This window comes from Ailuropoda melanoleuca, chromosome 12 (assembly GCF_002007445.2).
Source record: "Ailuropoda melanoleuca isolate Jingjing chromosome 12, ASM200744v2, whole genome shotgun sequence".
NCBI classification, from domain to species: domain Eukaryota; kingdom Metazoa; phylum Chordata; class Mammalia; order Carnivora; family Ursidae; genus Ailuropoda; species Ailuropoda melanoleuca.
Window position 1 is genome coordinate 27,961,969 of NC_048229.1, and position 17,877 is coordinate 27,979,845.

A 17,877-nucleotide genomic window follows, 5' to 3' on the forward strand; every position below is an offset into this window, starting at 1 on the left:
CTTTTTTCCCCCCATAAGAGGTTTACTACATTAGATTACTCACATAAATGGAATCCTAGAATATCTGGGGGTTTTGGCTCACTTATTTCACTTACCATAATGCCCTCAAGTTTTACCGCTGTTGTATAATGTGAAATATCTTCTTCTACATTTCTTTCATTCATTTGTCCCTGTAAGGACATTTCTGTTGCTTCTCCCTATTAGTGGCTTTTGTGAATAGTGCTGCCGTGAACCTGGTTTTGGAAATAGCTGTTGATCGTCCTTTGATTTCTTCTTCATGTATATTTAGAAACAGGATGGTTGTGTTACATGATAATACTATTTTTGAAAAAAAAATTACATTCTGTTTTCCACAGTGGTCCCACCATTTGTATTCCTTCCAGCAGTGCAGAAGCGTTCCAAGGCTTGTTGCCTAACCAGTGCTCGTTGATTTTGTTTGATATTGTATTTCTCTAATGATTAGTGATTTTGAGTATCTTTCATCTGCTTGTCTGTTTCTAATCATCTTGGATTATGTCTATTGAATTGATTGTCCATGTTTTAATTATACTCTTTTCCCATGTTTTTGCAAGACTTCTTTCTACATTCTGCATATTAACTCCTTACCCACTAGATGATTTGAAAAATGCCCTTCCACTGCGCAGGTCACCTTTTTATTCCACAGATTGTGTCCTTAGACTGACTTTTTCTGAATTCTTTACATTGGGTATATTGTGTTTCTTTTTTAGGATTTATTTATTTATCTTAGAGAGAGATGGGAGGAAGGGGCAGAGGGAGAGAGAGAATCTCCAGCAGACTGCCTGCTGAGCAAGGAACCAGGGCTGGATCCCACGACCCTGAGATCATGACCTGAGCTGAAATGTAGAGTCGGACACTTACCCAGTTGATCCACCCAGGTGCCCCTTGTGTCTTATTTTATTTTTCTCAGGATATTTTCTTTTTTTTTTAATAATTTTTTTTTATTATGTTAGTCACCATACAGTCCATCCCTAGTTTTTGATGTAGTGTTCCACGATTCATTGTTTGCGTATAACACCCAGTGCACCATGCAATACGTGCCCTCCTTAATACCCATCACTGGTCTATCCCATTCCCCCACTCCCTCTGAAGCCCTTGTTTCCCAGAGTCCATAGTCTCTCATGGTTCGTTTACCCCCTCTGTCCAGTGGAGCAGGGAGACCAATGCGGAGCTTGATCCCAGAACCCTGGGATTATGACCTGAGCCAAAGGCAGATGCTTAACCGACTGAGCCACCCAGGCATCCTCTCTTTAGAGAAGTTTAATCCATTTACTATCAGAGTAATTACTAAAAGAGCTACTATTGCCATTTTAAGATAGTTTTCTGTACATCTTGTAGCTATTTTATCCCATTTTTCTTTTCTTACTGTGTTCCCTTATGTTTCTTTGATTTTTGTAATGAAATGCTTTGATACCAGTCTCATTTCCTTTTTGTTTCTTCTGTAGGTGTTTTCTTTGTGGCTACCATGGAGATTACTTAAAACCTCTTCAAAGTATAACAAACCATTTAAAACTGATGTTGTCAGTTGCATACAAAATTCTACTACTTACAATCATCACCCCTGTATACACTTTATTTTACTAATATCCCAGAATTGATCTTTTATGTTGTATAGTCTATAACCTAGATTTATGATTTTTATGCTTTTATTTTTATTTTTTTATTCTTATTTGTTTATTTAAAGATTTTATTTATCTATTTGAAAGACAGCCAGCAAGAGAGGGAACACAGGCAGGGGGAGTGGGAGAGGAAGAAGCAGGCTCCCAGCGGAGGAGCCCGATGTGGAGCTCAATCCCAGGACTCTGGGGTCACGCCCTGAGCCGAAGGCAGACGCTTAACGACTGAGCCACCCAGGCTCCCCTGCTTTTATTTTTAAAGAAATTCTGTAGCAGAAATAAAATGATTTGTGCTACCTCATTACAGTACTTCAGGTTTCTGTATTTGTGTAAATATTTACATTTACCAGAGAGCTTTATATTTTCATGTGGTTTTAATTAGTGTTTAGAATCCTTTTTCTTCAAGTAGAAGAATTCCCTTTAGCGTTTCTTGGAGGGCAAATCTATTGGTAAACTTCCAGGATTTTTACCTGGGAAAGCCTTCTTTTCTCTGTATTAGGAGGACAGTTTTGCCAGATAGAGTATTCTTGGTATATATATTTTTTTATAGTTCAGTGCTTTAATATATTATGCCATGTACCTCTTCGGGTCTGCTGAGAATCCCAGTAATAATTTTAGAGGAGCTCTCTTGTACTAGTCTCTCTTTCATCATGCTGTTTCAAAATTCTCTTTTCACCTGTACTTTTTGATAGGTTAATTATGATATGTCACTGTGTTCATGTCTTGACATTTATCTTACTTAGAATTCACTGAGTTACTTGAATTTGTCTCTTTCTTTCCATAAATGGGAAGTATAAGCCATTAGTTCTTCATGTAAGTTTTCTGCCCCATTTCACTCACTTCTTTTTATGGGGACCTCCTTAATATGTAAATTGCTCCAATGTCAGTGTCCCATGAGTCCCTTAGGCTCTGTCCTTTTCCATATTTTCTTTGTTCCTATCAAGGATAATTTAAAACAAGGGGCCTTTAAGAGGTCTGATTCTTTCTTATGCTTGGTTTCTGATCCCATAGTGTATTTTTAAATTCAGTTATTGAACTCTTCTCCCAATTTCTGTGTAGCTTTTTATACTTTCTGTCTGTTTGGATTTTTATTTCGGTCGCATATAGTTGTCCAGATATCATTTATCTGCCTATTTGTTTTCTTTCTCCATGAGTACCTTAATGATTATTATTTTGATATCTTTGTCAGGTAATGAATATTCTTTATTAATTTAGGGCCAGTCTTGAGTTTTATTTTGGTCCTCTGATTAGAACACATTTTCCTATTTCTTTGTATGCCTGCGATCTTTTGCTGAGATTTGGGGATTAAATAAAAAACAGCCTCTGGCCCCAGGCTTTATAGACTTGCTTTGTACTAGAGAACAAAAATAACACTGAACTGTGCATTAGCCTGAATAATCCTGCATAATCCTGGGGGCTGTCAGACATATTCTGGGGATGTGTAATGTCTGCGTTTTTTTAATCCCAGTTATAAAAAGACTCTGTTGTTTCTTCTTTAGAGCCCATGATATGTTACTTTGCCTGATGTTTGTCTGCAGCCATGCAGTCTCTCCAGTGCTTGAATAAGCACTCAGCTTTTTTTCTGAGCAGTCACCACAACGCATCCGTCTCCCTTCAGTGGAATCCTATAGTATCTGTCTTTTTGTGAGTCATTTATTTCACTAGATGTTTTCAAGGTTTACTCACGTTGTATCATGTCACAAAATCGGTTTGTTTTTCAAAGTTGGAAAGTATCCCATCGTATGAATGTGCTGCATTTTCTTCATCCACCTCACCATTAGCATTTGGGTGGATTCTACCCATTACTGGCTTTTTGGGTCAAGCTACAGTGGACGTGGTTGTGCAATTATGAATTCCAGATCTTCCTCTGAATTCTTTTGGATATAAACCCAAAAGTGCGATGGGTAGATCATGGACTAATTTTGTTTTTAATTTTTTGAAGAACCTCCATGCTGCTTTTCACACTGGTTCCACCATTTTGTTTCCTGCTACGGTGCATGTCCTTAGCAAGCCATGTTAATTTTGGTTTGTTTCATAATGGTCATCCTGATGGGTGTGAAGTGATACCTCAATGTTTCTCATTTGTATTTCACTAATCATTTGTGATTTGGAGCATCTTTTATATGCATTTTGCCCATATGTTTACATTTTGGGGATTAATGTCTATTCAGTGCTTTACCCAATTATCATCCAGGTTGTTTCTGATGTTGTGTTGTATCAGTACTTTATAAATTCTGGATATTAACCTTTTTACACACAGGTGCTTTGCAAAAATTGGTTCCCATCTGTAGTTTCTGTTTTCACTCCATTGATTCTTTCCTTTAATGTAAACAAATTTTTATGTTTGTTATAATCTCACTGGTTTATTTTTAATTTCGTTGCCTCCCAACATGGATGTCATATCTAACAAAATCATTGTCAAATCAAATGTCACATAGCTTTTTCTTTATCTTTTTTTCTAGGAGTTTTATATTTATGTGTTTACTTTTAATTAAATGTTCAACCCATTTTGAGTTAATATTTGTATATGGTCTTGAGTAGGAGTCCATCATCATTCATTCAGATGTCATGTAGACATCTGATTTTCTCAACACTGTTTAAGATGCTGTCTTTTCTCTGTTCTGTGGTATAAGCAGGCAGTCTTGTTGAAGTTCCTTCGAAATGGGAGTTTATATCTGAGCTCTTTGTTCTGTTCCACTGTCCTTATCTATCATTATGCCTCTTACATTATTTTGATTACTCCGGCTTTGTAATATGCTTAACATCAGGAAGGTGTGATGTCTCCAGAGTATTAGTACTCATTTTCAAGATTATTCTGGATATGTGGGGTGCCTGAGTGGCTCAGTCGATTAAGTGTCTGCCTTCGGCCCAGGTCATGATCCCAGAGTACTGGGATTGAGCCCTGCATCGGGCTCCCTGCTCAGGGGAAGCTAGTTTCTCCCTCTCTCTCCCTCTCCCCCTCCCCGTGCTTGTGTTCCCTCTCTCTCTCTCTGTCAAATAAATAAATAAAATCTTTTAAAAAATTAACTCTCTCAGCTATTTGATCATCATTTAGATGGTTATTTTAATTGTGTGTCAGGTAATATAGATGTCCATTACCTACAGGCAGTTTCTGCAGATGTATTTTGTCTCTTTAAACATGCCTTGTTTTTCTCTTTGTATGGTTTTTGATCTTTTGAGATTTGGGAATTTAAACAACCTATGACTCCTAGTCTTTATGGACTTGATTTTTTCAGAAGAACACCAATAACAGTCATACGATGCAGAAAATTTGTAACTTGTCAAACACATTTGGTCAGGTATATTCTCTGTGCATGTAACATCCCGGTAACAAAAAATTTCTGATTCTTAAGAGCCCATGATATATTGCTCTCGCTAATGTCCATCTTCAGTAGTACAGTCTCTCTGGTGCTACCACAGATTTCACCTTATTATTCATGACGAATGGTGCATTGATGGCATATGGCATTCTGTCTTGTACTCTGTGCCGTGCAAAATAAAATAAGTTTCTGTACCCACATGAAAAGTCACAGCTTTGGACACAGAGACACGTCGATATGTTAGCTATATGATTCATGTTTTCTTTTCCGGAAAATACAAATAAGTAAACAAAAGAATGTGTCTGTGACATGAGTGTGAAATACAATGAAATCTTGTAAGTTGGGGGCCTTACTGACTTAGAACCAACACTCCCAGAAGGCAGTATCTCCAGTACACAAAAGAGAGAGTCTTCATTTTTCAATGGAAATTACAAGCAAAGAGAAACTCCGAAGAAAGGAGTTTCTAGTTTGAATGTCATGGCTTCTGAACATCTCTCAGTAAATCCATCCAATCCTTATAAATGAATAAGAGATAAATTCACGTTATATAGGAGGAATCTGGCAGAGAGCACTAAGCCAAGTAAAAGAAGTTAACATCAGCTGCAGTGAAGCAAATCGGTATCAGTGCCTGAGTCACACTGAAGGACATCATAACTTCTGTGTTCTTGTTGCTGCCCCAAAGTAAATCAGAATATGAATCTAATTAGAGGGGTGCCTGGGTGGTTTAGTCACTTAAGAGTCTGCTTCGTGGTTTTGGCCCAGGTCATGATCTCATGGGTCATGGGCTCAAGCCTAGCACTGGGCTCTATGCTCACCAGTGCTGACGTTCGGGGATGTGGCCATAGAATTCTCCCAGGAGGAGTGGCGATGCCTGAGCCACACGCAGCGGGAATTGTACAGGGACGTGATGCTGGAGAATTACGGACACCTCCTATTCTTGGGTGAGGATGACTCCTTCCAGATTTCCCAAGCCACACTCAGGGTTTTCTTCCTTCCTCTGAAGACTGTCTCTTGGAAGATTCCTCTTTGTATGAATGGAATTCAGATCCAGGCAGAAAAGGAAATAAGTAGGGGTTTGTAGAGAAAAATTTTGAAGATTATTTCCTTCTCAGCTTTAGCTTCCCCTTCCTTAGGGCAGTATCATCAAGTCTGTAGATCGGTGGTAATTCTACATATTCAGTGACACAAAATGGTACTGCCTATGTCCTAAACTCCAGTTATTACTCATTATTATTGTATCACTAGTACTTGGAAGTGGAGGTCATAATGTGAATATTTGAAACCCCTACTGTGTGTTCTAAAGGGGCTGTTGGTTAACAGCATTTGGGAAATCATTTTCTAGAGTTTTACAACGTCCCCTCTTCTCTACTGAGCACAATAGTGGATTGAAAGAATCTCCAGCAATACTTTTTTCTGTTAAACAGATCATGTTGTTTGGAAGCCAAACCTGGTCATCTTTTTGGAGCAAGAGAAGGAGCTCTGGGATATGAAGAGAAAGAAGAGAGTGGCCATCCACCCAGGTAGGTGAGACTGAATGAAGCAGATGACAGAGGTGAGGTCCAAATGTGAAGCAGGAAGATTGACCTTAGTGTGTTTTAAGTAGCTCTCCTTGAATGGAAATTAGTTTGAGAAGCTGATGTTATTTCTCTCCCTCTCACAGAGAGACATCTGCTATCCAACATTATCATGCTCTTAACATTCGCTTAAGATTTTCCTTCAACTCCAGTGGTGGTCCAGCGCATCCACAGTGAGGGCCAGGCAATTACCCTGGGAGTGGGAGGGGCTCTATAACTTGAGAGCTTTTCCATTGCCATGAGGGCCCTGGGAAAATCTCCCTATTTCTGAGGAACTCTATGCTAAACCCTTTGTAAGTTCTGTTTTGCCTCGTGTGAGAATATGTCATGGTAGCAGTAGACACATTGGGGTTTGGTGCAGAAATCCTGGGAACACTGGACATAGATATTCCATGTTTTCTGGTTTATGCTTTCCAATGTTACGGAGGCTTTAATTTTAATTGAGCAAAATCGAGACCCCGTAATCTCATCAGATATTAAAGCACTTCCCTAAAATGAGAAAATCTAATCCTTTATTTCCCTTCAAAGGTTCATTTTTCTTTGTATTGACCAATATTAGAAAGTTCCACTCTGTGTTGTATTCCTCACTGGTGAAATAATGTAATGTATATATTTGTATCCTAGATTTCCTGCATAAATTATAAATTAATGCCATAAGGGAGCTAGAACATTTAGAACTTAGAACTTGTAGCCTATAATAAAGCCTCAGTTGTTATTTCTTAATAGCTGCATCATTTTATAATTTTGTATGATATGAAGTTCTTGTGATTTTTGTCGTGTGTTTTCACTTTCGTATTAGTTATATATCAGATTCATCTCTGATTTTCTTTTTGTATGAATAGTTGTGATATGACATGGGCATATGCTGATAAGTGAGGTGGATAATCGGTAAAATTCCCATATTTTTTTTTTTTTTTTTTTTTTTTTAAAGATTGTATTTATTTATTTGACAGAGATAGAGACAGCCAGCGAGAGAGGGAACACAAGCAGGGGGAGTGGGAGAGGAAGAAGCAGGCTCATAGAGGAAGAGCCTGATGTGGGGCTCGATCCCATAACGCCGGGACCACGCCCTGAGCTGAAGGCAGACGCTTAAACCGCTGTGCCACCCAGGCGCCCCTAAAATTCCCATATTTAAAAAAAAAGTTTTATGAATTTAATTTTACTTCAGGAAAAATTAACTGTGATAGGCTTTTCTTCTACTTTACTCAGAATGTATGCAAATTTAATACCAAATATTTATTTTTTTTTTATTTATTTTTTTTATTTTTTATTTTTTATTTTTAAAGATTTTATTTATTTATTTGACAGAGATAGAGACAGCCAGCGAGAGAGGGAACACAAGCAGGGGGAGTGGGAGAGGAAGAAGCAGGCTCATAGCAGAGGAGCCTGATGTGGGGCTCGATCCCGTAACGCCGGGATCACGCCCTGAGCCGAAGGCAGACGCTTAACCGCTGTGCCACCCAGGCGCCCCCCAAATATTTATTTTTTACAAAATGATTGCCACCATATTTTACAATTTTGCTGTTGTTTCTTTATTTCAAAATGAAAGGTGTTTCTTCGGGTGCTTGGTTCTTTTTTTAAATTTATTTATTTATGGGGGCGCCTGGGTGGCACAGCGGTTCAGCGTCTGTCTGCCTTTGGCCCAGGGCGTGATCCCGGGGTCCTGGGATCGAGTCCCACATCAGGCTCCTCCGCTGTGAGCCTGCTTCTTCCTCTCCTACTCCCCCTGCTTGTGTTCCCTCTCTCACTGGCTGTCTCTATCTCTGTCAAATAAATAAATAAAATCTTAAAAAAAATTTATTTATTTATGAGAGACAGAGAGAGAAAGAGAGAGAGCCAGCACTAGTGGGGGGAGGGGCAGAGGGAGACTACCTGAGGGGCTCAATCCCAGAACCCTGAGATTGCGACCTGAGGTGAAATCAAGAATTGGATGTTAACCTGTTGAGTCACCCAGCACCCCAGGCTGCTTGTTTCTTAAGAATGGATTATTGCCTTGCATTCTGTGTAAGAAGAGGGACATGTTAATAACATAATACGTTTTTAATGTTTTTTAAGTGCTCATTCATAAAATTTTGTATTAGAGCTATTCATGGTTGATGTTAATATTCTTTGCAATTTTACTGTCAATGAAGGCGTGCCAATAATTCCAAATACTTGTTTTTCATGGGTACATAGTCACAGTTTGAAATTAGACTTATATAGAAGGTTTCCTTTCAGAAAATCATGTATTTTTTTGTAGAATTCTTTGGGTTAAATTTTGTCTTATTCTGCTTTTGCAGTTTTGTAATAATGTGCTTCCTTTTTTATGGGACCCTCCAAAACATTAATTTAGTTGTGGTAATGTTGTTACCTATGTATTTTATTATAGGATGACAATTTTCAACTCAATAGATTCCAAGACAATGTGAGTTTAACACAAATATGAATCAGCTTTATGCCCTTTACCAATAAAATTATGTGTGTATTTGTCTGTATAAATACCACAATACATACTTTGATTATGACTCATCTTGTGTATTTTTTTTTTAATTGGTTAGTGTTCAGTGACTGTTTTATCATGTGTAGGTGAGTTGTTACAATAATAGAATTAATTTCATCATCTATTGGTGAATTTATATTCCCTTTGCATGAAAGCAACAGTTTTTGTGAGTTGAATGTAATTTTTAAACATTTTACACCGCTGAATCAAGTTTTGGTATTACATTATATCCTTAATTGTGGTGTTATACCCATGATATGCTTTGATACCATTCTCATTAACTTTTGTGTCTTCTCTGTACTTATTTTCGTAATAGTTACGTTAAAGATTACTTAAAACATTTTAAAGGTACAACAAACCATTTTAAACTGCTATTGTCAATTGCATACAAAACTCGTATACTTACCATCTCCACCCCTGCACCTGCTTTGTTACCGATACCACAAATTCTTTTATGTTGTGTACTTTATTACCTAGGTTTATGATTTTTATGCTTTTATTTTTAAAAAATTCTATAGCAGAAATAAAAGTGACACGTGCTGGGGCACCTGGGTGGCACATGGGGCGCCTGGGTGGCACAGCGGTTAAGCGTCTGCCTTCGGCTCAGGGCGTGATCCCAGCATTACGGGATCGAGCCCCACATCAGGCTCCTCGCTATGAGCCTGCTTCTTCCTCTCCCACTCCCCCTGCTTGTGTTCCCTCTCTCACTGGCTGTCTCTATCTCTGTCAAATAAATAAAAAAATCTTAAAAAAAAATAATCTATAAAAGTGACACGTGCTACTTAGTAACAATACTGCAGGTTTCTATAATTGTGTAAATGTTTATATTTAGTGGGAGCTTTATGATGGCATGCGGTTTTCGTTGCTGTTTAGAATCCTTTTATTTCACCTAGATAGACTTCTGTTTAACATTTCTTGTAGGACATGTCTACTGGTAAACTTAGAGGGGTTTTTACTTGGGAATGTCTTCATTTCTACATTCGTGGAAAACAGTTTTGCCAGATAAAGTATTCTTGGTGGCATTTTTTTGATCTTGCAGTACGTGAATATATTTTCCCATATAGTGTTTCCTATCAGGTCTGCTGAGAATCCCGCTACTAATCTTAAAAAACTCTCTTGTACAAGATGGGTGGTTTTGTCATGCTGTTTCAAAATTCTCTTTTCACCTATGATTTGTCATAGGTTAATTATGATGTGTCACTGTGTTCATGTCTTCAGATTTATCCTAGTTTGAATTTACTGAGTTTGTTGAATTAGTCTCTTCTTTCCACATACGTGGGATGTGCAGGCCTTTAGTTTTTCATGTAAACTCTGCCCCCTTTCACACTCCTCTCCTTTTGGGATCCCCTCAATGTATATATGGGACCACTTGTTGGCGTCCCATGCATCCCTAGACTCTGTCCTTTTCCACATTTTTCTCTGCTCCTCTCAGTGGAGCATTTAAAATAAGGTGTCTTTAAGATGTCTGATTCTTTTTTCCGATTAATCAAGTCTATGGCTGACCCCTTGGTGTATTTTTAAATTCAGTGATTGTACTCTTCAGCTCCCAATTTCTGGTTCATTGTTGTTATACTTTCTGTTTGGGTTTTCATTTTGGTCATAACGTAGTTTCCCTGATGTCATTAGTTAACTAACTTTTTTTCCTCCATGAACATCTCTATGATGGTTATATGAATTCATGTCAGGCAATTAATAATAGTTCTTTATTAGTTAAAGGCCAAATTTGGAGATTTATTTTGTTCCTCTGTTTGGAGCACATTTTCCTCTTTCTTTGTATGCCTTATTATATTTTGTTGATGTTTGAGAATTTTAAAAAAGCAGCCTCCCAGCCCAGGATTATGGACTTGCTTTGCAGAGAGGAACACAAATAATAGTAATTCTGAGACCTGTCATACATGTTCTGGGCATTTGTCATGTCTGAATTTTTCTAATTTCCGGGTTTAAAGCTATATTTACTACTATATGTCCATGATGGCTTCCTCTCTCTCTCTCTGTCTCAGCTCCGTGGTCTCTCAGTTGGTGGAACAAATGCTCCCCTTTGGTCCCAGCAGCCACCACACTGTGTCAGGAAGGCGCTCTCATTCCCTGTGCCTCCCATGTCATGCATGACAGAAGCAAGTCCCTCATGCAGCAGCCAAGAAGCCAGATCATTGAACATACAGGTCACTCATTTGATCCTCCTGAGGAGAGGGAAAAGTTGTCTCACAGTGTTGCTGTGGAGTGTCAGGGAGGGTGAACGGCTATTGGGGGCAAGTGTCACAAACTTTCCTTGTCTCTTCGATGTGCCTCTTCTTCCTTTATGCTTGCTGGGGATGCTGTGTTCTCCTAGCTCGCTTCTGGAGCACTCTGAAAGGTAAGTTGTTCCATTTTTGTCTTCGTGGAGGAACATAGTCCTGGTGGGTCCTATTTTCCCTTCTGCTGATGTGCTATGATCGGTATCAATTCTGCACATGAGGATTTAACATATATGCATGTCAGTGTACTGAGTATGATAACTTATTTTGAATCTTTTAGTTGTGTCTTTTCATAACACCCAAGGCCTGTTGGCAAAGACAGGGAAAGGAGATTCAGTTTGTAGAGTGATACGGGAAAATGTGGAATCTGTAGAAATAAGTATTTATACTTACGAATGACTAGGAATGTGAAGGGGGTAGTGAACGGCAGAAAGGACGTTATGATGGATATAACCAAATTGTGACAGTTACCCATAATGAAATTCTTAGTGCCACAAGAGATCAAGGATATAAAACATTTGCAAAAACCTCCCCTTTAGTCAGTTATATTTGCAGAACAATGTCTTCGAACCCAGGGAAGATAATCCATTTTTTAAACATACTTTTTTTTTTTTTTTGAAGGGTTTTTGGGAATTCTGGACAGTCACCTAGTCCATGCTGAAAGTGATCATTCAAATGATTTCAAGTATAAGATTGGTTTAATCATTAACTGACATGTTTCAGAATGTGAAGATAAAATGTCTAAACGTGATTGATTTGAGAAGTGCTTTCCAGAGGGTTCATTATATTTCCACCAACACATAATCCCTTCTTGTTGCAAAGTCTCCAGTTTTGATATACACCAGAGGGTCTTTATCCAGACATCACTTTGGAATACTTAATCACATAATTCTTGATACGGAGCCAGGTTTCATGTGTTGTGAACTTAGGAAGGTCTTCGTGAAGGCTCTCACTTTCATAATTATGGAGGTGTTTATAATAGAGACAGAACTTACCAATGCAATGAATCTGGGAAAAACATCAATCAAGGATCAAATCCTATTAAACATCAGAGAGCTCAGTTTTCACAGAGCCAGTATGATAGTAGTAAATGTGGGAAAGTCGTTTATGAAAGCTCAAATCTTATTGTACATCATTGTATTCTTACTGAAGAGAAGACTTAAAAAATGTAGTAGGTAGGACGGCAGATATTTCATAATGGGACAAGGTGTTACAAATGTAAACAATGTGCAAAATTTAGCTACCACTCAAAACTTACCAATATATAAGGTAATACATAATGGGAACAATGCTGACAAATCAAAAGAAAATTGTGGCAATGTCTTTATGCAGAACTACATGCTTTCTGAACATTATAGAGTGCATACTGTATGAAACCCTACAAATGTAAAGAATGTGGCAGGGAATTTAATTCATAATCATAAGTAGTCAACATGAGATAATATATCCTGGCGGATACCTTACAAAAGTCAAGAACGGTGGCAAAGTCTTTACCTGGAACTGAACCCTTACTCAACATCAGAGAAAGCGTAGTGCATAGAAACCCTAGAAATGTAATGATTGATGAATGAACTTGGTTTTTAATACACAGTTCAGAAAAAAGAGAGTCTTCATAAAGGATAAAAATATTAAAAATGGAGACAATTTGCAAAGTTTGCAGTAGAAAGGAATCTAAATAAGAACATTCACAGTAGAAAGCAGTAAGTCAAGTCAGTACCACATTTTAGCATTATAAATCAGAGTATTTATTACAGAGAAAAATTCAAAGTTTAAACTCGTAGATCAGTTACATTTTAGCCTTGGACAATGCAAGCTGGAGGGACACTAGCCCCTTCCAGAAGGGGAAATCTGTGTGTAACTTTTTTTTTTTTTTAAGATTTTATTTATTCATTTGAGACCGAGAGAACACTGGGATGAGGGGGAGCATAGAGGGAGAGGGAGAAGCAGGTTCCCCACTGAGTAGGAAGCCCAAAGCCTGGCTCCATTCCAGGATCCCAGGATCGTGACATGAGCTGAAGGCAGAGCCTAAGGTAGACGCTTAGCCAACTGAGCCACCCAGGTGCCCCTGCGTGTAACTTTTGAGTCCCCAAAAGTCAAAACCATACCTACTTTTCCATAGAAATAGCCTATTATTGACGAGAAACTTTATCTAGGACATTAACAGTTAATCATCCCCTTCTTTTTATCTTGTCTGTATCCTATACAGTATTTTTATAATCAAGTAAGGTTAATAAAAGAAAATAAGGAAAGCATAATGAAGAGAAAACATGTTTACAGTACTACACTATATTCATAAAAAAGAAAATATGTATAAATTGACCCACACTGTTCAAACCCATGTTTTTCAATGGTGAACTGTATCTGTTAATATGCCTGAAAGGATCAAGAGGGGATGGATATCTGGAGAAAGATAACTAGTTTCAGTGTGTCTCTTTTTTCTTTTGACTATATTTCAGATACTTTGCATAGCAAATATTATTAATTTTACCCTGAAATCATCTCATGCTAAGCCTTTATTGCTTGTATGCATGCAAAATGATTGATTCTTGCTGTCTCACCAACATGAGGGCGCTATGATGGGGAATTCATTCATAACCCACTTTTCCATGCAAGATTAAGGAGGCTAGAACATGAAATATATGAAGAAAGTCCACATGGAGATGTTATGTGTGGTTGACATATAAGAGTGAAATAATTCCCCATAAGTAAGGACTCAGGGCATTATTATTTGCATTAAAGTAAAACACAGGAACATTCTAAATTTTAAATAGTTTTGCCATTTGCTGTTTAAGGAGAATACAGTGGTAGGTTACTTAAAGCTGGATGTATTCGTCATCAAAGCAGTTGATACTAGTACATGTTATTCGGTTAAAATAAAAGAAATATTCACAGATAACTGAGGAAAGTATAGATAGCTGACTCTTCCCTAAAAGAGTGTAAAATTATTGTAAATCCTCACATACTCAATAATTAGCCTCAGTTGAAAAGCACAGAAAGCACAACTCAGATCATTATGTCAGGGGAACAGGGATGGTTCTTGAATGATTTAACGGGCATTTTGACCAAGGATCATATAGTGATTTTGTTCAGTGGTTTGTTTACAGTGTGTTTGAACTCAATATATTTTAATTAATAATGCTGAATGGACTTCAATGTGTTAACACTGATGTGTAATAAAAGAAATGTTATTCAACACAACCTTAGCCACCCCAACTTTATTAAGGTTGCAGATAAACAGTAACACAAAGCACACTTGTCCCTTGAACAACATGGGTTTAAAGTATGTTCCCCCTGGGGTCAGATTTATTTGTAATACAGTATCATAAATATATTTTCTCTTCCTTCTGTTTTTCCGAACATTTACTTTTCTTGAGCTTCCTTTATTGTCGGAATACCACATATAACACATATCTGAAATACATATTAATTGACTGTTTTTGATAAGGTTTCTTGTCAACAGTAGGCTATTAAATTAAATGTTGAGGAGTCAAAGTTATATGTGGATTTCAACTTCATGGGTGGTGAGTATGCTGAACCCCTGCATTATTCAGGTGTCACTTATACTTGTTAAAGCAGTGGGATGGTATCACTAATAATCTTTTTTCCCAGTGACCTTAAACCTCAAATAATTTGTGATTAATTTTCCTCACATTTATGTATTATAGCTTTTCTTCCTTTTTGTTACTGCTGGGACTTTATGGTGCTTTTTTTTTTTTTTAAAGATTTTTTAATTTCTTTATTCAACAGAGATAGAGACAGCCAGCGAGAGAGGGAACACAAGCAGGGGGAGTGGGAGAGGAAGAAGCAGGCTCATAGAGGAAGAGCCTGATGTGGGGCTCGATCCCGTAATGCCGGGATCACGCCCTGAGCCGAAGGCAGACGCTTAACCGCTGTGCCACCCAGGCGCCCCTATGGTGCTTTTAATAAGGATAGTATAGAAGTATTATTGAGAGTGTAACTAAACAAATGCATGACACTGCTGACAGCGTACGCACTATGAAAACGAATGTGTCAGACTTAGTGAATACTTTGGATTTTATTCTTCATGAAAAAGGTAGCCCATTAGTCATGTTTGATGCTGAATCCTCTCTATTTGAATGTGGATATTAAACTGTGAAATATAACCGAATAGCCTGTGTGCATTTGAAAATTGGAATGATTTCTCTGGTCAAGATTTCCCTTACAATCCATATTTTCTATGTTCATGGAGGGCAGACATGTGCCCATTGGCACTGTGGGCACCAGTGCTGGCACGTCTCTGGCCGGGTGGGGCCAGAGGTTATATTCGAACATTTGACAGGACTGAAGGCCATTCTGTGTTTCTGGGCGGTATAATAGACTTCACTCTGAGACTGCCTTGGCTCACTGTTCAGGCTCTTTAGTCCTGCAGAGTCAGGGTTATACTCAGCACTTGGACAGTGTTGCTGGCTTGGCTCTCTCCCCATAGCCCTGCCCTGTAAGATAGGCTATGTGGTTGCCCAGGGTCTTTGTTCATGCTTGCTGTTGGAGGGGGTGGGAACTAGAGGTTATGCTTAGCAGTGGAAAGTGACTTCCAACTTGCATGCCTTCCCAGATAGGGTCATAGAATGGCCTCTATGCTCTAGCTCAACCTTTTGGCTGGAGACCCAACTCAGGCATAGCTGCAGACAAAGCTCCTAGACCAGTTGCGTTTATCTCAGCTCTGCAAGTGGGCGGAGTCACTGGGATCTCTGAATGGGTGTGACTGCAAGGTGGAACACAGTCTGGTCTGGCAGTCTTCCAAGATCTGAGCACTGGTTGCTGTAAGTCCTACCCACCTTCTCCATGTCTGTGTGATCCCCAGTGTCCAGCACCACAGATGCCCCCAGGGATTCCACTGAGATGAGACCTAAGTGGCCATCCAGGAAGTAGATTGCCACTTGAGGAATACTGGGTGCCCACCATGGGCTCTTTTTCTTAGTGGAGCAGTTGTAGTTCCTGTTGGTCCCTCATGGTGGGGCACTGTTCTGACCTTGGGAAGGTGCATTGTGATCAGCCTGAAATTGCGCCTCTTACCCTTCTAATGTTGTCCTTCTTGACTCTGTGGTCCAGGGGGTGTTTCAACCTCAACCCTGAGTACTGAGAGTTGCCCAGTGATGTCCTATGTGAATAGTTGCTAGTTGACCTTATTATGGGAAGTACTGCAGTGGGAGGCACCTGGGTGACTCAGGCGCTTAAACATCTGCCTTCATCTCAGGCCATGGTCCTGAGGTCCTGTGGTCCAACCCCAAGTTGGACTCTCTGCTCAGTGGGGAGTCTTCTTTTCCCTCTGCCTCTCCCCTTCTATGCTCTCACTTGTACTCTCTCTCTCTCTGAAGTAAATAAATGAAATCTTTTTTTTTTTTTTTAAAAAGAAAAGTATTGAAGTGGGAACTAGGTATGCTTGCCTGCCTGCCTGCCTGCCTTCCTGCCTTCCTTCCTGCCTTCCTTCCTTCCTTTTGGAGAGGGAGAGGGAGTCACAGTCAGGCTCTACGCCCAGCTTGGTGCAGGATGTGGGAGTCATATGTGAGGCTCTGTCTCACAACTGTGAGATCAAGATGTCAGCTGAAGACTAGAGTTAGACACTTACCTGATTGAGACACCCACTGGACCTTATTTCACCATGTTGATGATATCAGCCGTCTGTGATGATTATTTTAATATCTCATGAGCGAAAAATAAATGTTTCCGTGTGTGTGTGTATTTTTATATATATGTGTATAAATATGCACACATACTAACACAGATTGTTTTTCTTCACTTATATTGAAATGGCATATATTTAGGTATTGAAAACACTATAAATAACAGTGACAAACTCCTTTAGTGTTAAAGATTATTCTTTATGATAATTGTATTGCTATGCTGGTTGTTTGGTTATCATTACATGGGTTGTGTTTTTATTTCTTTCTTTGTTTTTGTTTTTTCTTTTTTTGTTTTTCCAGTTCTTTCCTTCTGTTTTCATTATAGCTCTAGGAAAATTCCAATGGGATGTATTCAAGTAAAGTTTGGCATTACCAGGAACATTTGGTTTATTTATGTTTAATATATTACAGTGGAGATAATGGGGTTTGAATTTACCAAGTTTTTTGTTTTTCCTTACACCCTACTTTTTTTGTTGTTATTATGTTTTCCTGAGTAGATTTTATTAAAATAACTACTTTTCATTCTATTTCTGTGAATTGTGTACCACATTGTTTTAACTAGAAATTAAAACATGCTTAAAAAATGCTTTTTAAATCTAGTCACAGTGTGAAATTACATCCTAGTTTAAATTTCAACTTGTCAACATATACATTATGATATTTCTCTAATTATCTACCATCTGTTTTTTTGATGAAAACAATTTTTTTAAAGATTTTATTTATTTAACAGAGAGAGAGAGAGAGCCAGCGAGAGAGGGAACACAAGCAGGGGGAATGGGAGAGGAAGAAGCAGGCTCCCAGCAGAGGAGCCTGATGTGGGGCTCGATCCCAGAATGCCGGGATCACACCCTGAGCCAAAGGCAGATGCTTAACGACTGAGTCACCCACGCGCCCCTTTTTGATGAAATTTTTTTAAAAGTAAAGTCACATGTGGAGATCATAAGTAAACAGCTCAGTGTAATTTCACAAACTGATCACATCTGTATAAGCTACT

At 38.6% G+C, this 17,877-nt stretch overlaps 2 protein-coding genes across 5 annotated transcripts in view; both read left to right on the forward strand.

The window, feature by feature from the left end:
* LOC105234925 (zinc finger protein 850) overlaps positions 1-17,877 on the forward strand; it is a 265,552-nt gene that overhangs the window by 233,448 nt on the left and 14,227 nt on the right. Inside the window, 1 exon segment of the mRNA XM_034639071.1 lies at positions 12,224-12,344. Within this exon segment, the coding sequence (XP_034494962.1) occupies positions 12,224-12,344 (121 nt within the window).
* The window catches only part of LOC100482033 (putative protein ZNF720), a 181,386-nt gene that overhangs the window by 18,169 nt on the left and 145,340 nt on the right, over positions 1-17,877 (forward strand). For all 4 annotated transcript variants that reach the window (XR_004619164.1, XM_034639104.1, XM_034639105.1 and 1 more), the window contains exon 2: positions 6,379-6,474. The gene's annotated coding sequence lies outside the window, so the exon portion shown is untranslated. The remainder of the gene's footprint in view (positions 1-6,378; positions 6,475-17,877) is intronic.